This window comes from Zootoca vivipara, chromosome 2, assembly GCF_965207765.1.
Source record: "Zootoca vivipara chromosome 2, rZooViv2.hap1.1, whole genome shotgun sequence".
Lineage (NCBI taxonomy): Eukaryota > Metazoa > Chordata > Lepidosauria > Squamata > Lacertidae > Zootoca > Zootoca vivipara.
Genome location: NC_142584.1, coordinates 94,581,855 through 94,606,543, shown reverse-complemented (window position 1 = coordinate 94,606,543; position 24,689 = coordinate 94,581,855). Strand labels below are relative to the sequence as shown.

Here is a 24,689-nt window from a genome sequence, read left to right as displayed (position 1 = left end):
CTTGCATAATGACAAAACACAGGACTAGGCTTCTGGAGGGCTTGCTAGAGATCAGGCCTCCCAGTCAACCATACAGCTTGAAAAAGGCCAAACATCTCACTACCCAGCTGGGCTTCAGGTGACTCATATGCTCTTCCTCACTGCAGCTTCCTTTTGCATTATTTCTGCTGCCTTGCCTTTGGTTCTCAGTTAAATGGTCACAAGCTTCTCAGACTCTTTTTGTCACTGTGGGCTTGACAGGAAATAAATATGTACACCTCAATACAATGATGTTGGCAGATACACTAAGGGGGAGGGGGAAGAACGTTACAGATCACCTGCAATGGCGCAAGGTTTTAAAAATCCTTTTTGCTCCCTGCAAAGAGTGTGAAATTAATTGAATTGCTGTTGCTCTCTAGTGCTCATTCAGTGTAACTGACTGTGAATAAAAATATCTAGAGGCAAGCAAGAGTACATGCAGTGTGAAGATTAAAGGAGGGACCTGGATGGGAGCGAAGACATGAAAATGGAACCTTTAAAGGAGAGCGCTGAGGTTGATTTTCCAATGGCGTGGTGTAAACGGCCCTTGCAAAAGGCTAAGTGATCTAGATTGTCAAACGCGGCCAGAAGGCAGCACGTTTTCAATACCTCCAAAGTGGGGTTAAGTCGGAAAGAGTCAAAACTCTTTGTAGCACATTTTTAGCACTGCTGCTTTTCTCTCAGCCCTGAACATCCAGAATGAGGGAACAGAGATGGGGGGCAGGGGGAGAGAGAGGGAGAGAGACCAGGAAATGCCAAAAGAGGAATACATATATTGTCTATTAATTAACCACATGTCTTACCCGTGGTGGCCATTGTCCACCAAACACATTGCATTCAGGAATATCTCTCTCTCTCTCTCTCTCTCTCTCTCTCTCTCTCTCCCACACACACACACACACACACACACACACACACACTTTTGAGCTCTTGTTGTGATTGGTTCCACCTTGGACATAGATTACATCTGAGCTTTTGAAGGTCTTGTGGTAGTGGACCTTGCTGCAATCTGAACCACCTTTCATGCAGTTGGGCAGGGGGAAGAGGCTCCAGCCACATCCTTTTAGGTGGCAACCCTCTTCATATAGAAATTCAGCAGAATGCTCATAGGATCTCCTTGTTAGTAGTTGTGCATTGGATTGATGTAGCATTAGAGACAATATTTTCTGTCCCCCTATTGCCCCTTTCTGGTTTATCCCATGTCTGTGGTTAGCTTTCATTCATGATCATTAAGGCACTGAAGCTCCCGCAAACACAGAGTTAACTATTCTGTACATTGGAGCAAGCACATCATCTCTAGTGCAGAGAGGCTTTCTGGTGCCTGAAGGTGCGCCCATTCAAGGGAGAAAAAGGCTTCTTCAGACTGAAGATGAGCTGCAGTAAGCACTCTGAACTGGTTAGATGGGCCAAGAAGATTACAATACTGAATGAGGGATGGAGTTGCTCTGAGAGAGAGAGAGAGAGAGAGAGAGAGAGAGAGAGAGAGAGAGAGAGAGAGTAGAGCCATCTTCTCAAATAAGTGCCATATGGAGGTGCCTTATGTGTTCTGCCTGCTTGCCAGATTTGTTCCTTGCCAGTTTGTGTGTGTGGAGGGGAGGCTTGTTTAAGATGACAAAGCCAAATGACTGAAAAAGAATTCATCAGGTCGTAGAGGCAAATGAGGCCTAGGACGTTAAAGCAAAACTGAGGCAACTCTGGATAGACTGTGAAGAGGTGACGCAGGTGGCCTCTTCAGCCTGCTGAGGTGTGCTAACTGTTTTGGGGCAACTGCAAAAGGCTTCTTAGAATTCTTTACCTTTAAACCGGACTTGGGCCAGGCAACACTTTAAATAGAAGACTCCTTCAAGAGAACTGCCTGCCATAGTGTAGGACACATGACCACACTAGGTCTGGAACCAAGAGCAGGAGCCTTCTCTCTCCTTCTGTTGCTCAGCCCAAAGAAATAAGAAGCACCTGGAAGCTCTTGTATGGGCCTGTCCATAGGCGACTGCTCTGGCCAGCTTGTTCAAGATCTCTTTCTAGGATCATTAACACACGGTTGTCTTGCTGTTTGGGTTTTGGTGCTTATAGCTTTAAAAAAGAAGAAGTTAATACTGTACAAGGAATTATGTTTAGATGTTTATAATTATTATTTTTTGCTACCCTGGGCTTCTTTAAGAGAAGGGCAAGATATTAATTGATCAAATAGAGGCATATAGTGTTGGGCGCATAGGCCAAACAGTGCTATGGTGCCTAAGATAAGGCCATGTTTGTTTCTAGACTCTAGAAACAAGAGCAAAAAAAGAGGACGCCATGGTGGCCATTCAAAGCAAATAAATGCAATTTGTCTCAAATTTTATCCCTGAAAAAGAGGACACGGCAACCCTATGCAAGATAGCTTTACTAAATGGGGAATAAGAAAATGGTCTTCAAACAGACAAAGAAAGCCACTAGTATTTATTTATTTATTTATTTCACTTCTACCCCCCACATTTTTCTCCAAGGATTCATAGAATCATAGAATTGACGAGTTGGAAGGGACCCCGAGGGACATCTAGTCCAACCTCCTGCAGTGCAGGAATCCTACCCACAGGCATCACTGTGTGGGCTCGAACCACCAGTCTTCAGGTTGACAACCCTGGGAGGTAGGCTAGGTTGAGAGGCAGTGACTGGCCCAAGGTCACCCAGTGTGCTTGAAGTCTGAGTGGGGATTTGAACCATAGTCTGCTAGGTCCTAGTCCGAGACACTAACCACTACACCACACTGGTTGTGTATAAAAGATAGCATGGTGCAGAGGGAAGAGATGTGTCATTCCCAAAGAGAGCTAGGAAGATTCTGTCCCATTGCCAGCGCTAAAGCAAGATTCAGCTGCCAGTCTGTTTGGTTTCTGTACCTGAAATAGGAGAGGGCACTGTCTTATCCTTTGCTGCCTTAGGCATCAAAATGTTTCGGGCCAGCCCCTGTTGAGCTTATATGAGACTTGGCTACGTGGAGCTTTTCACTGCCTCGCATGGATGCGCCAATAAGCTAAAGCCAAAGATTTCCTGTGTTGATGCTTTGCAGAAGGTCAAAGGAGGCAAGCTCTAATTCATGCCGCAGATCATAGACTGAAGGATAGGGCAGCCCACAGTCTGCTTAGGTGCCCCAGTAGGGATTAGGGTACACAAGGCAGGGAATTAGCAGATGGTTGTGCACACAGGGCGGACCTACTCTCACACGTTCCCCAATCCCTTTGCAGATGCTGTTCTGAACAGCTGCCAAGCAAAATTATCCCATAGCTTCCTGCTGCACAGGCTCTGTCTGCTTGCTTGGATGCCGAGCAGAACATATGCGGCGGCCTTCCGTGAATGCTCTCCTTTCTCTTTAAGATACCCAGGCCTTGTTAAAGGAGCTGCTGATATAGCCACACTCTTGATATCTTGTGGCGGCCACAGGAATCTTGCGTTTCCTTTGCCTTGTGTCTTAATTCCTCGTCCATAAAGGGAGACAATTGCCTCATAATAAAAGGATAATGAGAATAAACATGACGACGACAACAACAACAACAACAAAACACTCAACGTTTTGAGTGTTTGATACCCCTCACATTGATTATGGCAGAAACCATACATTATTGTCCTGGTGACATGCTACAGGGTCCCCATCATGTAAGGCACCGTTGTAGCATGTTATTTATTTATCTAGCGGGTTTGGAACTTTTCCCTCACGCCCTCCAGGCTTATTATTATTTTCATGGAGGCGCAGTTTCAGATCGCTCCGTTTGAAAGCCTTAACCAGATAATACCGGGAAGTAATAAGGACGCATTTGCAAAAGCTGCTGGTAATTGCAGCGCCGCTGTGGACGTGCGCGAGGGACTTTGCTTCCTTTGTCATCCCCTCCTCTCGTTTCTTCGACAGGCTAGGTGAAGAGGTTGAAGCGCAGATCTCATTTCCCCCTGTTTGGCTGCTTGTGAAGTCTGCCAACAGAATCCACCTTGACAAAGTCAAGGACTCCACGTTTAATGTTGAGCTGAGTGAATAAATTATGCATGAAATTGTGTCGGAGTCTCTAGTGTGCAGAATTGCTCCTTTTGATATGAAAGGTTAATTCAGAAAGGAGTCCAAAATAGCTGGAAATTGTGGGGATAAGTGGATAGTATTCACTGTTGTGAGCTGTTATTACTAGAAATTGCATTCCCTCTCTAGCTTCCCCCGAGATTTAGCTTTGCCAGTGAATATAAACTGTACTCAATAGAATAGCATCCAGAAGCAACAAGAGTAGATGTCCACATACAGTAAAATATTCCAATGGTGTTTTTAAAAGGGCCGTGTGCTTCCCCCCAGGTATATTAGGTGCCCCTGGGGTAGCCAATGAGGTGCAACTCGCATCATCCCTGAGTATTGGCCATAGCTGATTGGACCTATAGCTCAACAGCATCTGTAGTGCACTTTCTTGGCTACCTGTGCTGTATCCTACTTATTCTACAGTGTAGAAGAATTAAAACCTCATTTAGGTCAAGAACAAGGTGCATCACTGGAAATCACCAAGGTGTACCAGCATCATACGAAGACAGACTCTGTACGTGTGGGCAACCGCAGGTGGAGGGCATCTTGCCCTATTAATATACTGCCCACTATACAGTACATTGGACCCTTTTTTCCTCTGGCAGCCAAAAAGATCAGAAAGAAGTCCCTGGACAATATAGCATTACTGAACTGTAAGGGAGATGCAGAGATCTAAATAGAGACTATTATTTGCGGCACGGCATCCCTTTATGTGTATTTATTTTTTATTCAGATTTGTCATGGCCAGTGGCTAGTATGAAAAAGTTATTGGTTTGAGTGCCAGTGGATTATGTGCCAGTGCCAGAAGGTTTGAAGTGCCTTCCCTTAGAATTCACCCTCTGTCTGTTCGTTTTAAAGGAAACCAGAGAGCCATGTTTGAAAGTGTCTGATTGGGCTGCTGGGCGAAGTCCAGATTCCAATTTGCATACTCAAAGCATGGCAGGTCTCTTTTCCCTAGGTGTCTCTGCAAAACCAGCTTGAGTGGCATTCTTGTCTTTGCACCAGCCACTGCCAGCCATTGTCAACTAGCAGTGCAGGGCAGGGTGAAGCCCACTGTGTATTAAGCTTGCGAAGCTTAGAAATGCTGGCTGGGGTCATGTTGATCCACAAAGTGAAAGTTGTAAGTACATGTCTAGACCTGACCAGAACTATCCGGCAGCTGGATTTTTATTTTAAAGCAAGCAGGCAAGACGTTTGCTTGTTTAAAAGCAAGGACACCTGACTTGTTTTGGCCTCGGGGCCAAATAACACATAGCTATGATGCTTCCTTTGACATGGTTGTAATATTTTTGATTCCAGGAGTTAGCAGCCGTGGGGAAAGATTTTGATATAGTCTTTATTGATGCCGATCAAAGGAACCCTGCAGAGTACTATCGCTTTGTCATGGAGAACCATTTGCTAAGGATGGATGGGACGCTCTGCATAGAGAACACCCTCATGAAAGGAGAGGCCTACCTGGAGAATACGGCAGATGAAAATGTATTAGGTGTCAAAAAACTGAATCAAGTAATTAATTCAGATCCTCGCATGGAGCAGGTTCGTGCGATACAATTAAGGGTGACATCAATATTATAATAGCTTTTTGCATGTTTCGGGGTGGAAGCGCCATGTTTGTTTAGGCGCTTCTGCTTGCTCCCTTCCATTTGACATAAACGTACTGATTATCTTTATATAAGCTTCCCTTGCTAATAGGAATATATTATAATCACATTAAGGTGAGGTGGGTGGTGACTGAGGACTGAGCCTTCTCTGTCTCGCTCCCTCCACCCCTGACTCTGAAGTGCTCTGCCTGGTGCCTTGGTGCCAGGTAAAAACAAATTTATTTGCCCGGGCCTTTTGATTTGGTATATGTGCTCTAGTTTTAAAAGTATGTTTGGTACTTTTAATGCTTATTCAAAGTATGCCTGCCGCTCTCTTTTGCTGTTACAGTGGTATCTCGGGTTACAGACATCTTGGGTTACAAACACTTTGGGTTACAGCCTCCGCTAACCTGGAAGTTTAGTACCTCGGGTTAAGAACTTTACCTCAGGATGAGAACAGAAATCGTGCGCCGGCGACACGGCGGCAGTGGGAGGCCCCATTAGCTAAAGTGGTGCCTCAGGTTAAGAACGGCTTCAGGTTAAGAACGGACCTGGAGCTGTCAATCTGGCTTTCCTCCATATCAGATAGTTATAGGCCTGTGAAATTGTATTGGATTTCTGGTGGGTCCCAGGGTTTTTCCTTGAGTCTGACACAGACAGGGTCTAATGCTGGTGCTTCTGGGCAAAAGAAGAATTTGAGAGAAAGGGTAAGTCTGGCAAAGAAATCAAGTGATTCCCTTGCTCATCATTGAGGGAATGTCCCTCATGCTGTCACTGGGCATCTTTCCACACTGTTCACAGGTGTGAAATAGGGAAGGAAGGAGCGAAGATAGGGAAAGAAGGGTGCTCTCTTGTCTCAAGTCAAGAGGAGACACAGGTGTGCTGTTGCCCAGCAGGGCTGCCTGCCTTAGACTCCAGGCACTTCAGGTAAACTCAGCACAGCTTTATGAGAGCCCTGCTTACTCCTAGGTCTCCAGGCTGACACTGCCTTCTTCCCCCCACTCACCTCTAATTTCCCTCTTCAAGCTGACAGAAGCCAGGCAACTGTGAAGTCTTGCATTCCAAGACCACAGACCCAGTTCAGACCAGCAGCAAACACACTAGTTTCACCACCAAGATATAAGAAAACCTTCCACTGATCCCTTTCAAAACTGGCGTTGCTGTATCTAAATGTTGTTTGATGAAGTAACAAGTGTTTCCTGAGACCACGGCGGGAGGGAAGGACCCCTGTTACTGGGAGAGGAAGGGGCGTTGTGAATGTTTTTGACACTCCTCTCTGCAATAGTTGCCATGACTGGGCTCAAAGTGGACGGATGAGGTTTTATCTGAAGTGTTTCATGAAGTGTGTTTTCATTTGTCAAGGTGGTCCTCCCTGTGGAAGGTGGCTTGATTCTTCTCCAAAGGAGTCGGATATGGGCCGATGAGGAGACTAACCTAGCAGTATGTATTTGCCTCTCTCTCAAAGGAATTTGTGTGCATTTCAAACTTGAAAGAAAGAAACAAAAAACCCAACAACATCTGTCTTGCCAGTTTCTCCCCTCATATCCTTGACTTGCTATTAAGGCTGGCCTCACACATTTGCATCCCTCCCAGTCAGAACTTTGCTCCCCCAGTTGATGGCCTTTGATTTTTAATTGGTATATGTTTTTTTATTATATATGTCTATAATCCTAAAACAATTTTGATAGTGTTGTGATATAGTGGCATATAATTTTTTTTTATAAACAAATGACACAAAACACGAAATAAAGTCAGACTTCCTAGCCAGCAATCCTGAGCCACACAGTCCTGAGTACCCAGTGGCCACTAATCATGATTGTGCCATATTATTATGTGATGGGATAGCACTAAGGAGTCTGCCTCCTAACAGCAGCATCGCTGTAACTAGATAGGACTGGGGAAGGGCAGTAGTGAAGTTGTAGCTGTGGGGGCACACCTGTGTGGTTGCAGTAGCCAGCTCCTGCCCATGCTCCCTTAGAAAACTGCTAGCATATGTGCAAAGCCAAGCCGGGTCTGGGCAGTTTCAAATTGGATTGGGGGGGGGGAGGAACCAACCAACCAATCGTCATAGCTGCCAAGTCTCCCGTTTTCCCCGGGAAATCCCCGTTTTTCCAGCTGTTCCTAGCTGAAAAAACGGATTTTTTTGTTTTCCCCCGGTTTATTCTGGCGCGGTGGCCATTTTGGAACTGGGCGGAGCATGCTCAGAAGCGACTTTTGATGCTGCTCTGCCCAGTTGGAACTGGGCAAAGCAGCATCAAAAGTCACTTCTGAGCATGCTCTGCCCAGTTCCAAAATGGCGGCAGCGCTACTTCCGGCCTGCTATTTCCGGCCCGGTCCCTTATTTCTCTGACAGCAACTTGGCAGGTAGGCCAATCGTATGTTGAGAGTCCTGCATCTCGAGGTCCCTTGTAACGCTACAGTTCTATGATTCTGGGACTGGCACTCAAGACACTTTCTCAAAACTCCAAATGTGCCCACTGCGTCAAAAAGGTTGTCAACCCCTACTATAGATGCATACAAGTTGTGTGTGTGCTCTATTCACAAGTTTGAGTGAGTGCATATATTGAAAGATTTTGGGCAGAAGGTAATGGAAACCAGTGCTCTTTTTCTTAAAAAACATCAATCAATCAATAAGCTTTATTTGCATAGCTGACAGCCATAGCAACAGAATACACGCAATATACAATTAAAAACAACATGGATAAAAGGATCAGTCATATGACTATGATTATCGTTTAAAAGATAGCCCTTAGTCTCATTGCACCCTCGATGAATCTGGCAACTTCTGTTGTTCTCAGGTCATTTTGATCTGATAGAAGAAAGAACAATGTGGCCTCATTTGGGCGGCCTGGGATAGTTATGAGTAGTGGTGTAATGAGATTGAGCCGCAAGTCTTTATAGAGGGGACATGACAGAAGGATGTGAGCCACTGTTTCCGCGTTGCCAATTCCACAGGGGCAGAGTCGTTTTTCCATTGGAATCTTTTGAAATCTGCCCTCGGGTACGGCGGAGGGCAGCACACCCAATCTGGCTAAAGTAAAAGCACGTCTGAATTTAGAGATGGTTAATTTAGCGCGCAACCCCAGAGTCGGTCACGACTGGACCTAATGGTCAGGGGTCCTTTTACCTTTACCTTAATTTATACAGATAGTGTGACAGGGGTTCCAGCTGGGAGGGGGGAAAGAAGGCAAACCAAGGGCAGGATTTCTTTGTGATGGCCAGATTGTTCTGTTGCTCAAGGTCCTTGAGGTGCTGTCCAATTAGCCTTTTTGCATTGGTAAGGCCCATCATAAGGAGCTGATGTGGATGGAGTCGGCAGGAAAGGAGTTTTTGGTGCACTAGTTTGGACCATGCACTTTTATGAGGGTCCTGTAGGACTAGGGGCAGTAGGCCGGACGGATTTAATGTTTAGGGATACTCTCATTTAGACTCAAGAAAATCACCATTTTATAGTTCAAGTCGGGAAAAATAAATACAGTAAATGGACAAAATACAAAGATTCACAAAATGTTTAGGGGTATGCGTACCCCTGCGTACACCCCCCCGGGGGGGGGGGAAGCACTGACGGAAACTATCAACAGAACTGTACAGAACAACCTAACATTTACAGAGCAAAATATCCTTTTGAATTATATGTCCAGCACATGGAACCTTACAAAAGGACAATATGAGAGAACTCTCTGTACCCTTACCACGGCAAAATGACTGATACTGACACATTGGAAAAGTAAAAATGGGGCTCCCTTCTATGATTGGATTGAAGACTTATACAAATTTGCAACATACGGACAAGTTGCACATAAACACAGGCTTGCCATGCATAAATTCAATGATATTTGGAATCCAATCTTGCAATCACTGTAATAGGTTAAGATCTGGTGAAGTACAATAACAACCTTGTAAAGGAAAAAGGAAAAAAAACCGCTTGAGTGAGTGCATAAAGTTTGGGAGAAGGGCACAATCCTGCTCCTCATTTAAATGTTGATTATCCATTGCAATTGTTGAGATAATTCTGATTACGCTTCCTGGGGGTTGGACTGGGGGTTGAATCCTTCCTAAAGCTTGCAGCAGCAAATGCAACTCTTTCTAAGCATGGGGAAATGTCCATGCTAGAAATCCACCTCTTATCCATATGGGGGCACTATGTATACACTCATTAACGGCGAAAGGCTTGCCGAGCTTCCTGATCGCAAGCTCTTTAAAGTGAGAGTGTGCCAGCTCATCTTTACATGTCACGCTTGCTTCCTTCGTGCCTCAGCGAACTCCTCTGTTTTGGTTACAAAAGGGTGTTGTGAAAGACGACGTGTTTTGGGGCCACCGTGGTCGCCGCATCCTCGACCGCCTGCAGCTGGACGGCAAAGTCGCCTATGTCACCGGAGGAGGCCAGGGGATCGGCCGAGCCTTTTGCCATGCGCTGGGGGAAGCAGGGGCGAAAGTAGCTGTGGCGGATCTGGTGCTTGCCAAAGCAGAGGCAGTAGCATGTGAGCTGAGGCTCAAAGGTATGAAACACAGATAGCAATAGGAGAACACCTGCTTTTCATGTTGAAGTTCCAGGTTCAATCCTTGGCCTCTCCAGGGGTGCAGCTAGAGCTGGGTTGGGGGCAAGGTCCCTATCCTATGGTCCCTAGCCAACGGCACCCAGAAACAGCAGGTGCAGAAGGCAGTAGCAAACAGGGAGGTTCGGCTGGTGCCTTCATTATACACCTTAAGCACCAGGTGAAAATGTTCCTCTTCAACCAGGCCTTTGGCTGATTGACATCCAATGGCCTTTTAAATGTGTTGTGGGAGGGGGAATTATTGGTTTGTTTATATTGTAATTTTATCTTGCAAACCCTCCTGGAATCTGCAGGTGAAGGGCAGGGCAGAAATTTAATAAAAAGCAGGGGCCCAGCTATGTAATTGGGTATATATGCTCACTTTAATATATTTTTTTTCTTCTGTTAAAAATATGGGTCATCCTTTCCTTGGAATAGTGCCTATTCCAAGTAAGTATGTTCTTAGCACCAGGGCAGTAGAAACAAACTCTTTACAGTTCTATGATTGAAGCGAGCTTAAAATGTGAAACAACAAATGTTCAGAGTAACTTTTTAAAAACAAACAGGCTTGGCTTTTGTTGCTGTTGTTGTTCTAACACAGAGTTTCCCAAACTTGGGCCGCCAGATGTTTTGGGACTACAATTCCCATCACTCCCGGCCACTGGTCCTGCTAGCTAGGGATGATGGGATTTGTAGTCCAAAAACAGCTGGAGACTCAAGTTTGGGAAACCCTGTTCTAATGTATCAGGATGTCCAGAAGTACCATAGTTGTAAAGCATGGTAGGAGGAAGGGAAATGCTGTGTGCTTCACAATTGAAGGGCCACCCAAAGAGCAGGAGCAGAAGACGATTAAATCCAGGGTCTAAATTCACCCAGTTGCACACTAGGCATCTCCAGACAGGACTGGGAGAGATCTGTGCCTGAAGCCCTGGACAACTGCTGCCAGTCAGTGTTAATTATGCTGAGCTAGATAGACCATTCCTCTGACAGTATAATTTTCTATGCCCCCAATGTTCTGGACACCATTCAGAACAATCATGCACTTTATTTATATATTACTTTTCTACTCTATTCTTTCTCCAAGGAGCTTTGGCTAGCATACATTGCTCCCCACTATTTTGTCCTCAAAACAGCCCTGTGAGGGAGAATAGCATATGAAACAGTGAGTGCCAAAGGTCACTGACCCAAATCCAACGCAACATCTTTTACACAACCCTGATTTTTAGCGTGTACCTGGACATCAACATTTTCTGTCAGCACTGGTTCCTGTAAATGCAATTCTATGGACCTTGTGTGGCCCACCAAGGCAAAGGCAGCCCAGCAGGCATTGCTTGTCTTGACGAACCTCTCATTGTCTTTGGCTAGAACATTTGTTAGCATGGACCAGCAATTGCCAGTAACATCTTTAGTCCGGGATGCAACAGTTCTGCTCTTGCCGTCTGCCGCCGTGAGCTCTCCCGGTGTCATTTGGCAAGTTTACATATTTCAGTTCCCAAGCATGGCTCTTGTACAAAGACGCTGTGTATGTTTCTTCTTAGAACAGCAGTGGAAAAGTCAAAGGTGGAATGTTCACAAGTGGGACGCTGCAACAAAATGTTGCGGTGCAGAGGGTTGCCAGTCAGTGTGCCAGCCACTCCAAACGACTCCATTCCGTTTCCCCAACTTCCGTCTGCTCTCCCCAACAGCTAGTTGATATATTGTGGCCCCTGAGATTGCTCAGTCCTCATTAGGTTATTATTATTATTATTATTATTATTATTATTATTATTATTATTATTATTGGCTCTCCCTTGCCCTCAAAGGTTTTGATCCCAAAGATTTTCTGTACTGCTGCAAACAGTCAGGTTTCTCCAAGGCTACATAAAGTGATGGCACTCACCTTGCAGGCGAGAGACTGGGGGTGGTGGGTGAATCCGTACATTTGGGGGGGGGGTGTGTGACCTGCAGCTTAAGAGATATTCCGTACAAGGGGATTGTTTTGAACAATAAAGCAAGTTCTCTAAAGCTACTGCCTCAACTCTTTGTTGGTAAACAAGGACCAACTTAGCTTAGCCGGATCCTTGTTGCCTAGCAGAGATGATTCAACCAGGAAAGCAAATTACCCTATATAGAATTCTTCATTGGGGTACTTGAAGGAAAAATAACATACAATGAGGCATGACTGACGGGAACAGAGGAGAGCAATCTTTTGTTAACCGGTTCTATATAATACACATCAATCAGCCAGCAAAAGAAGGTGTTCCATACAATAAATCATGTGTCAGCTGTGGCATTTAAGATTTTTCCCTAACAAAGTGGAGCCAAACAGCAGCTATTGCTCTCCCTGCTCTTTATGCTACCAGAGAACACATCCGCTGCATAGCCACAACAAATTAGGGCCAGTTCTGATCAAACACTGTCCAGGGCTTCATGTGCAAATTGTTACGGGCGCATCACACATGCTAAAATGGTTGCCGGATCAAAAATGCTGGCTCAGCTCCACTAGGCGGGCATTAATAAATCAGGTTGCTTCCCTGGGATCCAGACCTGCCAACTCTCTCATACGGAGAGGACACCTGATAGTAAGGGAGAGTCTCGGGCTTTGAAATTCAATCCGACCTTGCCTCTCTTCCCACACGCCTAGCCCAGTCAACACCATCTTCATTCAGGCTTTAAAAGCAATGTCATTAAAACCATTTTCCCAATACAGTGGTACCTCGCAAGACGAATGCCCTGCAAGATGAATTTTTCGCAAGACGAATGCGTCTTGCGATCTGATGGTGACTTGCAAGACAAATTTGTTTTGTGAAAAATTCGTCTTGCGAGTCGCGGTTTCCCATAGGAATGCATTGAAATTTAATTAATGCGTTCCTATGGGCAAAAAAAGAATTCCTATGGGAAACCGCGATTCGCAAGACGAATTTTTTGCAAAACAAATTGACTCACTGTAGTTTGCTTGCTCATGAAAATGAGCACCGAGAAGCTGCAGGGTTGGGTGATGGTGAAGGCAGACATTTGTGCAAGACTTCAGCTCCTTTACAAGGAAAACTCTGCAAGAAGACCTTGATGCTCCCATAGCTAGTGAAAGAGCATTGCTTGATAGCTGTCCTAGGGTTAGTCCTTGACTCCTCCAGTTATCTCAGCCACCAAAGGTGACGAAAGACCTACGGTAGAGAGTTGCCGCCCAACGGAGCTGAAAAGGATTGGGCCAGCTGGACCAGCAGTTGAACTTGGTTTAAGATTGGTTTCAAATATGTCTTCAGATGAAATCAATACAAGTAAATAAGGATTTAGGACAGCAATCTGATGCAGACTTACTTGGGAGTCAGCCCCATTCAATTCTGCAGGGCTTACTTCAGAGTAGACATAGAGAGGATGGTTATTCTTTCCTATAACAAGGCAAAAGTCTTGCTTTCCCATTCCAGTGTGGTCCATACCTTCTCTCTTTGCTCATCTCATTGTGGATAGAAGTGAACAACTGAAAATGAGGGAACTCTCTGAATCGAGAAAACTTGAACATATATATAGTTATATATGTTTTGTGTGTGTGTGTGTGTGTGTGTGTGTGTGTGTGTGTGTGTGTGTGTTAGCAGTGGCTCTTCGGCTTGTTTTAAATCTTCTAGTTGAAGCAAGGCAACACCAATTCTGGAAATTAGAAGAAATGCCTTGTGAGGTAGATTGGCTTTGGGAAACATGTAATATAATATTACTAAGATCCTTCAAAAAGTGCTCTTCTCCAAATTCTGCAGAGCAATTCTGCAGCCAAATAATGCTTATTTTGGGGTAAAGTGTGCATAAAAACGTACATCTTAGTAAAAACAACAAACATGCATTCTAGCAGTAGGGAATTTGCTTTTCAAAAAGATGTATATTAGGCAAAGCTGCATACAAAATGCATATATTAGGAGAAGCATACTCTAAAGCAGTTATGGGTTTTCTTGAGGGGAAAAGTATATATATATATATATATATATATATATATATATATATATATATATTCACAAACAGATGTGGAAATGTGGAGAATTGAAGGGGCAAAATGAGAAACTGAGTGAAATCAAAACTGACAGATTTTTCCACCTTAATCTAGAGGCCAACATAATGATAAGTGTATAGGAAAATGGTCCTATGCAAGATGTTTCAATACAATATTCAATTTTAGCTTTCAGGGTGGGGTGTTGTTACATTATAATTATGTTTACATTTTATTTATTTAATCAGTTGCATTTTCAAGACTATTGCTCTGTACCTGTGTTTTCTTTCTTTTTCTCTTTCCCATTCATCCCCACTCTTTCCTTTTTTCTAACTCTCTGTAGGAATATGTGAATTATCATCATCATCATCTTCAAAATGTGAACATTTCACCCTTTTAAGCCCTGCTTTAGTTTAACTAGCTCAATGTTGAAATGTGTTGTGGTTGGCCATTGGATCAGCTGCCCGGATCTGTGTTGATCAGGAAGCCAGACTTGCCAGTCTCTTCTTTTAAAAACCTGGAGCAGCTATATGCTTGTTACAGTTTGATAAGAATGAGCCAGTTTAATGATCTCAGAGCCCGACTTAGCTGGCTGACCCTAGAATGGGCGCAATATGCAACCAGCAAAATTATGATCAACTATAGGGCACTTTTGAGATGCACTTTTAAAATCCTTACCTAATTTTGTTCCTGCAACTACCCTGTGGGCCCCATTTTTCACAGGGGTCAATCGTGGATGATAAAGAGAAGGGTTTGAGCATGACCGACAGTAGCTCAGCCAGGATTTGGCTGTGGATTCAGCAAGCAGTTAATGCCTCAATACAACATTACCTCAATAAATCATGGTGGGGTCTGTGTTTGGCGGCAACTGTACCCAACCATATTCATAGTGGTTAGGTGTATTTACACGTACCTGGAAGCTGGGAAGCGAAATATAGCAAATACCTTGGGAAATGTAGCTGCCTTCTTTGTTTATTGTCAGAAAGGGGTGTGGGAGGGACAGGGGAGATACAGTTCACATGTAAATATGGACCTGCGAAATGCACAAACCGAAACATAGTTACAGGTAGGTAGCCGTGTTGGTCTGAGTCGAAGCAAAATAAAAAAAATTCCTTCAGTAGCACCTTAAAGACCAACTAAGTTTATATTTTGGTATGAGCTTTCGTGTGCATGCACACTTCTTCAGATACCTAACTCTCTGTATCTGAAGAAGTGTGCATGCACACGAAAGCTCATACCAAAATATAAACTTAGTTGGTCTTTAAGGTGCTACTGAAGGAATTTTTTTATTTAAACCGAAACATAGACGTTCTTTGACATTCACACTTCTCTGAATTTTGCAATGCAGAAATAGAGGGAGGCTGAAATTGTCAGATTCCACCATCCCCAGTCACGTGAAAGGCATTGTCCAGACTGAGCCTGCAAAAAGCAGGATAGCATGAGCAGAGAGCAGCAGCTGCCAAATGTAATTCCTGGCTGAAGGGTGGGCCAATTAATCCGACCCTCGTCCAGCTACGTTTCAAAAGTACCCTAAGAAAAAGTAAATGTCACTTCCCACATTGCAGTTTTCAAGACATAAGGGAAGTTCAGGGCTCCAACCCTGTTTCTAATAAATTGAAATAAGTGCAAATGGACAATCTGAATGGCATTCCCCCAACTTTTTCATTCGAACACAGAACCTGAAAGCTGCGAGTCTCCCTCTGGAATCGCAGCGTCCATAGCTCTGGTTCCTGAGGCAGCTGTGGGTACTGGCATTCTCAGATATATTTGCAGCCAAGAGACAACCCCCCGCCACACACACCACCAAATACAGTGAATTGCATTCTAAAATTGAAGAGGGGTGAGAAGGAGACACAAATTAAGATTTCAACAACCGACAGCAGCATCTCAAACGTATGAGTAGAAGAGTTGCAGTTGAAATCCTTTGCCAGTAGATGGCGGGGTGTTCAAAGCTTCGGCCAAAATCCAAAAGCCTTGCAAGGGCTTGATCATACATAGCCCTTTTGAAATGTTACTTTAAAAAACAACAACGCATACACTGTTGAAAATGGTTTTGCTTCTTTGAAAATTATGCACCTGCAAATTATTACCACTACTGTATTAATTGCAATGACACGCAGTAATTAAGAGGGTTGAAAGAGCAAACCGACGACGACGACATCAACAAAACCGCAAGCAAGTCAGATGTTTTCTGTTTGTTTTGCTTCTTCATTTAGGGATAAAAAGCATTGCTATAGCAGCAGACATAAGCAGACCAGGAGATGTGCAGAGGATGCTTGCTACGATCGTAGATAAGTGGGGCACAGTCCATATCGCATGTAACAATGCAGGGATCAACATGAATTCGCCAAGCGAAGCTACCTCCCTGGAAGAATGGGACAAAACTTTTAATGTGAATTTGCGAGGCTTGTTTTTGTGTTGCCAGGTGAGTATTGGACCCTGCAATGCTTTATATAAAACATGTTTCCCATTTTTAAGTGTTCAAAGCACTATTTATCAGAGATTTGCTAGCATGATCCCGGCTACTTTACAAGGTTCTAGCAATAATAATTTGCCGACACTATATTTACTAAGGCGTTTCCTGATGGAAGTTACGGTATATCTTGCAAATGAGTTGCTCGGATCTCAATTTTTCTTTGTGCACAATTGACATGTGAGGGCCCACTCTCTCTCACACACAGCCATCTGCTTTACATGGCTATAATGCTGTTTCCATGGGTGATCCTGGGTGGAATGTTTCTGTGATTTGTCTTCTGAAACTTCCCCTCAATAGCCAGTGCTTATCTTTCCGCTATACTTTCCTGATCTGCAGATGTGCAGGCAGTTTCTATACCTGTCTGCACAGGAAGTGTGCAAAAGAGCCCAAGATAAACATTAGGTAAAGGTAAAGCGGCCCCTGACCATCAGGTCCAGTCGTGTCTGACTCTGGGGTTGCAGCGCTCATCTCGCTCTATAGGCCGAGGGAGCCAGCGTTTGTCTGCAGACAGCTTCTGGGTCATGTGGCCAGCATGACAAAGCTGCTTCTGGCAAACCAGAGCAGTGCATGGAAATGCTGTTTACCTTCCCGCCGGAGCGGTCCCTATTTATCTACTTGCACTTTGATGTGCTTTCAAACTGCTAGGTGGGCAGGAGCTGGGACTGAGCAACGGGAGCTCACCCCATTGCAGGGATTCGAACCGCCTACCTTCTGATCAGCAAGCCCTAGACTCTGTGGTTTAACCCACAGCGCCACCTGGGTCCCTGAGAAACATTACCACCCATTAATTATCAGGTTTCTCAATGGGCACAATGGATGGTTGTGCTATTTTTTAGGGGTTTAATTTAAAAAAACCACACACATATTTTTGTAGTAATTTATTTATTTGATTTATTACATGCCCTAAGGTCTCAGGGTAGTTTAAAACAATTTTAAAAATAACATTAAAAACAGTTTATAACAAATTGCAGTCACAAGAATAGGACAGGTCATAAAAATATGCTTCTCAAGTGTCAAAGGCTAGGGAAAAGAGGAAAGAGATCTTGCACAAGTCTGATATTGAGCTGGATTGAAATTCTGATAAAATTGGTCATGCACAAGACCTCTGACTAATTTTTTTTTAAAGGTCCTGATGTATGCACCGCAACTACAGGCTGTTACCTTGTATTAACACAAGGCTAGCTTAGTCCAGGCTTCCTCAACCTCAGCCCTCCAGACGTTTTGAGACTACAATTCCCACCATCCCTGACCACTGGTCCTGTTACCTAGGAATCGTGGGAGTTGTAGGCCAAAACACCTGGAGGGCTGCAGGTGGGGATGCCTGGCTTAGTTGGTTAGAGCATGGTGCTGATAACACCCAAGGTTGCAAGTTTGATCCCCGCAAGGGACAGCTCTCCTCATGTGCCCTTCATCCTCTCCAGATTTGCTCTGGAGGGTTGCGGTAACCCCCAGAACAGATTTACAGGATGATTGAGGGAGAGGAAGGGAAAGTAGATTCCGTTGTATAGCCAGAAATCCGTGAGCTGACAGAATTACTTAATTGGATATCGACCACAATATTCAAGGCAGTCTCTCACAATGTGTTGAGATTTTGATAGAATAGCTCCTCCTGTCTGAGTGGCTGAAACTCTGAAATGCCTTCGGTATGTGGCAATTGGTGGAGGGAGGCATGCTTGCATCATTTGGGCCACTAGAAACAAAACGGCTGGCTGTGCTCAGGTGAGGCACAAGCAAAAATACGGATGTGACTATAGAGACCACTCACCAAAATGTCACCACCCAAAAATTGCTCTATTGTTACTTACCAGTTTTTCCAAGAGGAACTCTAGATTAAATGTTAAACAATTTTTTTAAAAAAAAATCAGGCCGGCATTGTGATGTTGATATCATGTGGACAATGCAAGAACGGCGCCGATTCCACAATAAACCTCCGTCTGGAATCGCCTCTTGTTAGCATTCAGTAATATCACAATCATCTCATTGGATCAGACTAGCCACCTAACCGTCACCATATTCTATCTACTAGAGCAGAAGCGTACAGAAGCACAGACCAGTAACAGAACATCCCCACTGCTCTGGCTCAGCTTCTGGAGGTTTTAAGATCTACAGTCCAAACTACAAACATAGAAAGCAAGGATTAGACATGTAAGGAATTGCCTTGGAACTCTCATTCAGAGATTGAAAACATTCAATGAAGAGCGGGTGATAAACACTTCTAATATGTTAATTAAATTAAACTATGGCTTTTCTGGATTTCTCTTTCCTAAATCCATGAGAATATCAAATTCAATATAAGAAAATATAAAACTAAGCATCAGTGGCAGCAATTTAGACAATCATTTTAGCACAATTTAAAATAACAGCCATATCAGAACTCAAAAACTCTCCCTTCAGGGCCAGCTCTTTTGAAAGGCTTTAATTATAAAAAGCAGACTTAAAGAGGTGTATTTTTTACATCCATTTAACACTTGGGAATGAGACCATGCACGGCTCAATGAGAAGGGAGTTCTACAGTCTGTCCCCTCCTCCCGAAAAGAGGGGGGGTGGCCCTTCAAATCATGTGTCCTACAAACATTTAGGATTTTTAAAGTCAAAACCAGCAAGTTGAATTGGGCTTGCAACCTGTGCAATGGGTACAGATTTATTTATTTTTTGTCAGGGGGATCCTTCATTCATCTTGCATTTACTATTGATACAAAAACTCAAGCTAATACATGGTGAGTCCTTTAAAAGAGGCCCTGTATTTTCATCATTGGTTCTAAGGAGTTAAAGCAGAGACCCCAAATTTGCTGACAGCTTTTGGGAGCCGCACTTTGGGAGTGCACTAAAATGGCTACGTAAACTTTCCTGCATTAACCATTTCCCCCATATCAAGTTTTTACATCAAGCACTTTAGAGAAGGGGAAAATTAGTTAGCACATAAACTCTTCTGAAAAGTGAGTACTAATTTATTATCATGTCATTATTAGCGGAATCACAAAAGGGGTCACTGGTCTTTCCTTTAATTTCTATCACAGGCTGCAGGCCGCATTATGCTGAATCAAGGATATGGGAAGATAATTAACACAGCATCTATGGCAAGTTTAATAGGTGAGTGATGAGAGCTAACAGTTGTGCTTCAGAATCCATATTTTAATTACTGCCGATGCTATTTGAATCAATTAAACCTGTATTGCGCAGAAGTAAATCACTGACATTTTGTATTAGGGAAAATGTACTACAAAAATTTTATTGATATCATTTTTCAACATTTATCTGTCCTCTCCATTTTAGAGCACTTATTACTCCTATAAGGAGGTGGGGTTAAAGCCCTCTAAAGCTGACAGACTTTATTATGTAAGAAAGGTGTTGGGTGTAATCTACATTCACCCTCAGAGTGAAAGGCATGTTAATCCTTTCACCATTTATAGAGTATCCTACAGGATTTAGCAGCTCTGTCAGGGAATGCTATATACAGGACTGGAACTCAAGTCCCTTGCCTTGGTTGGTGGATGTTTCCACCTCACGATGCACCCAGGAAGCTCACAGCCAATCTACCCATTATGCAGAATGATGTGGTAAATGGTAAATGGTAGGATTCTGAAATGTAGCACTTGAGGCTGCAGGTAGGGTAGGTATAGTTGTTGTTTTTAATATTAAAAGAAAGTTCTCCCATGTGAGAAGCTTCCTGCAAGAGTATGGAAGCTTCCTGCAGCCAATCGGAACCCGCGGAACCCACGTCGGATATTTGGGTTCCAAAGAATGTTCGCAACCTGGAACACTCACTTCCGGGTTTGCGGCGTTCGGGAGCCAAAAAGTTCGACTAGCAAGGCATTCGCCAAGCAAGGTACGACTGTAATAATAATAATAATAATAATAATAATAATAATAATAATAATAATACTTTAACACCCACTTTAAAGCTGACATGGTGGAATCCATAGTTCTACTACTCCATTCTATATAGTGGGGAGAACAGCCCCAACATACTGCAGGTGGGTATATGGAATTTGAGCTCTGATTGGTTTCCAGCATTGCTGCTCTGACAATTTGATATATCCTTAGGCCAGCTTCTGGTTCCAGAAGGAGAAGAGCTGTGGTTCAATGCTGTGGACATTTGTTTTGCATTCAGTAGGTACCAGATTTGACCCCCGACATCCCCGGGCAAGGCTAAAACCCAGGAGAGTCTCTGCCAATCAATGTGGACAATATTGAGCTAGATGGACCCAGTGGTCAGACTGCCTCCTGCCTTATTCTAGGTGTGACATGTGCAGGCTGTGCATCAGAGCTACCTCAGCTTTAGCTCTTATTGCCAAATTGGGCCACACTTGCCTCTGCTGATTCACACCCTTGTCTGTTCCCACCCTCTCCCCTCTTGCCTTGTCTATCCAGGCCCATTTGGCCTTGGAAGATGGTCTATGTTTGTTATTGGCAATGACCTTTCCGATCCCAGCCTTGGGCCCATGCCTGAGAGTGTACCCTTGTGTGCCAACTGGGCTCTCTTGCCTCTGCTTTAATACCAGTTGTTCTGTTTGATGCTTCTTGCCAACAGGTGTCCCCACTTGCGCTGTTGTATCAGCCACGTCGTCAAGAAGCCAATAAACTATTGCAACATATGGAACGAAATCCCAACTGCAGAGCTAATCTGGAAGGCAGTTACATGCTGGTGAACTGAGGCCCATGTAACAAAAATTGATCAATTACACAAATTAAGCGTAGCCCTTTAGGAATTTGTTTTATTGGTCTGGACATCTGTTGCAGGATTGTCCAAATCCAAAAATCAAATGGTGCCTGTGGGCTGCCAAGTTAGGCAAAAAAAGAAAGAGAGAGAGAGAGAGAGAGAGAGAGAAATCCAGTAGCTATAGAAGTGCAACTGAAAAGCTCGATATTAATATCATGTCCATCTGCTGAATGTTACATAAATATGCAGTCTTTTTATTTTCCTTGGGAATAACATTTATTTTTACTGTGCCCAGTTTGACATTCTATGACATTCTGTTCAGTTTATTACTTAGTAATTTTAACTGTTTCTTCAGGGGGGGAAATGCATTTATAATGTTGCTGTTAATTTTTTTTCCAAGTGCTTTTACCAGCTGTTTCACTTACGGTTTTTAATACCAGCGATGTCGCTCTTGCCCAAGTGCAAGGCATTTTTGCAAACAAAAAAAAGAATGTTATTTTTTAAAATAAGGGGAGGAAAATACTGGTCTCAGTTTAGGACAATAACAAGTCTTGTAGGGATTAAAGTAAAAAAATAAAAATGCATTCCCTGTATTGTTTATTGTTCAGTGGTAATGTACAATAAACCGTGATCTCTCCAATACCTGACCCAGAACACGTGATGAAAAGCGAAGGCTGAGGTCTACTGTAGAAGTCCTGTTTGAATCAATGGGGTTGTGATAGTTAGAGCTTGTTTCTGTGCCATCTCTCAGTCAAAAAGGTTCCCAAGGCAGCTCACAAAGGTTCACACGCGAGAATAAAATTCAAGGAGGGAAAATGTACTCTTCAAAAGTTTAAGACAACAAAATACAAACCTTTTTAATGTATTTTTTTAAAAAAAGACTAAAGTCCAAATAAAAATGTCAGAGAGAGCAGGAGTAAATCCTTAGGGAGCAGCTCCTCCTTGTAAGCGTCTCAGGAAGAGGGTAGGAGCAGGGCAGGTATAAAACAGTCTAGCACAGTCTCTTCCCAGCACCAATGTCTACAGGAATTAAGATTGCACAGCAGCACTGCTCAATGGCCTGTGCTACATGATACATGTGGCTAGCAGTTAGGTTATACCAATGGCTGAAAATGCACTGTGAATATAGATTACAATTGGATTGGTATAAGTAAGTGTTCCCTAAGTAAGGAGGAAAAGAATTGAGGGTGAGCTTTCCCACCAGATGTCAAAGAGAAAAACAACTACCAGACTTTTAGAGGACATAATCATGATGCTGACCGCATTACTCCAGTGTTGATATTCCTCATTCTCCTCCAAGGCTCGTTCATTTCTCAGGTTACAGAGTCTGTATGTGGATTGCCCTTTTGGATTTTAGGCTAGCCATGTTAAAGGCTGCTCACAGAGGACCATTAATTAATTAAATGTCGTTCGCAGAATGTCCAATTGGGCCCAGCAATGGTTCTGAGTCAGACCATTGATCCATGTAGACCCATACGGTCTTTCCCTAATTGGCAGCAACTCACTGGATCCGTCTCAGACATAATGATGCCACTGGACTTGTTTTCCCCCAGCGCTCACCTGATATATAAGTTGAACATTATGAAACCCAGAATTGTTCACCTGCATAGATCTTAACCTGAGCCAGAGAAGAATTCTCAGCTGGCTGCCGCTGATGGAAGCTCTAGTCCCCAACATCATCTGTGGGGCACCATGTTGACTACTAACTAGATTACTGAATAGCTTATGGGAAGTTTGGAAAAGGGAGAGAAGGAAAAGAAACAGTCTTTGGGAGCTAATTGCTAGAGATGGGAAAGTTAGTGCATCTAGAAAAGAATGCATAATGAATGGGCAGCATAAGAGTGTTATTCTTTAGGATATTCAGTGGCAGGACTACAAAACCATTACAGTGGTACCTTGAGTTAAGAACTTAATTCATTCTGGAGGTCCGTTCTTAACCAGATACTGTTCTTAACCTGAGGGACCACTTTAGCTAATGGGGCCTCCCGCTGCCGCCACACCGCCTTCGCACGATTTCTGTTCTTATCCTGAAGCAAAGTACCTGAGGTACTATTTCTGGGTTAGTGGAGTCTGTGACCTGAAGCGTCTGTAACCCAAGGTACCACTGTACATTTGGATTATAAAGGCGCGAGAGACTGTGTAATCTGTTTATTTACAAATATACAAGCAAAGCCTATTAGAAGCAAACTGACTCCTGAACACAAGCAGTACGAACACTGGTTCTACATCAGATTGATGGGGAAGGTGCTGAAGGGAATCAACTCAAGGAAGGCTACAGGGCCAGATGGAGTAGCTGGAAGGGTCTTGAGAGACTGCGCAGACCAACTAGCAGGAGTCTTCACTGGGATTTTAAATCGATCCCTAGCCCAGGCTACTGTCCCATCTTTCCTGAAGTCTTCTATTATTGTTCCAGTACCAAAAAAAATCTAATCCAGAGAATCTGAACGACTTTCGTCCAGTAGCACTCACACCCATAATTATGAAGTGCTTTGAAAAGCTGGTACGAAATTATGTCATTGCCTGCCTACCAGAGGGATTGGACACATTCCAATTTGCCTACAAAACGAAAAGATCAACAGAGGATGCCGTGGCGATTGCCCTCCAAGCTGTTCTTGCACATTTGGAGCAGCGGGGGAGCTATGCCAGACTGCTTTTTGTAGATTTCAGCTCGGCATTTAATACCATTCTACCGCGACGTCTGATGACTAAATTGGGAAATCTGGGGCTCCCGCTATCACTCTGTGGGTGGATACTGGACTTTCTTTCAGATTGCTCCCAGAGGATCCGGTTGGGCCCTTATATGTCTAATATGCTTAGGACTAACACAGGAACACCACAAGGATGTGTGCTTAGTCCGCTCCTTTATACTCTTTATACGTATGATTGTGTCGCTGCCCACCCTAGAAATAGGGTTGTCAAATTTGCAGACACAACCGTGGTCGGGCTCATCTCTGATAAGGAGGGTGAAACGGACTATAGAGATGAGGTGGAGCGGCTGACAGAGTGGTGCAGAGTTAATAACTTGCTCATAAATACAAAGAAAACAAAGGAGCTTGGGGTGGACTTCAGGAGACAGAAGAACAAGGTCTAGCCACTTTTGATTGATGGAATCTGTGTGGAGAGGGTAACAACGTTTAGATTTCTAGGCATTGAGTTACAGGAGGATCTGTCCTGGAGTGTTAATACAAGGGGGCTTGTGAAGAAGGCGCAGTAGAGACTGTATTTTTTGAGAATTTTAAGGAAAAACCACCTTCCACAAAAGCTGCTGCTTGCCTTCTATCACTGTGCCATACAGAGCGTGCCTACGTACGGTTTATGTGTGTGGTACGGAAGCTGTACTTCTCAGGATAGAGCAGGGCTGTGCAGGAATATTAAAATAGCAGAGAGCATTATTGGCTGCTCACTCTCCACCTTAGAACAAATCTACACCACCAGGTGCCATAG

The 24,689-nt window shown here is 43.8% G+C and overlaps 1 protein-coding gene across 1 annotated transcript in view; it reads left to right on the top strand.

The window, feature by feature from the left end:
- The window catches only part of LOC118080056 (uncharacterized), a 52,137-nt gene that overhangs the window by 11,106 nt on the left and 16,342 nt on the right, over positions 1-24,689 (top strand). Inside the window, exons 5-9 of the mRNA XM_060271339.2 lie at positions 5,342-5,578; positions 6,985-7,062; positions 9,908-10,121; positions 16,326-16,534; positions 19,603-19,675. Coding sequence (XP_060127322.1) covers positions 5,342-5,578; positions 6,985-7,062; positions 9,908-10,121; positions 16,326-16,534; positions 19,603-19,675 — 811 coding nt within the window. The remainder of the gene's footprint in view (positions 1-5,341; positions 5,579-6,984; positions 7,063-9,907; positions 10,122-16,325; positions 16,535-19,602; positions 19,676-24,689) is intronic.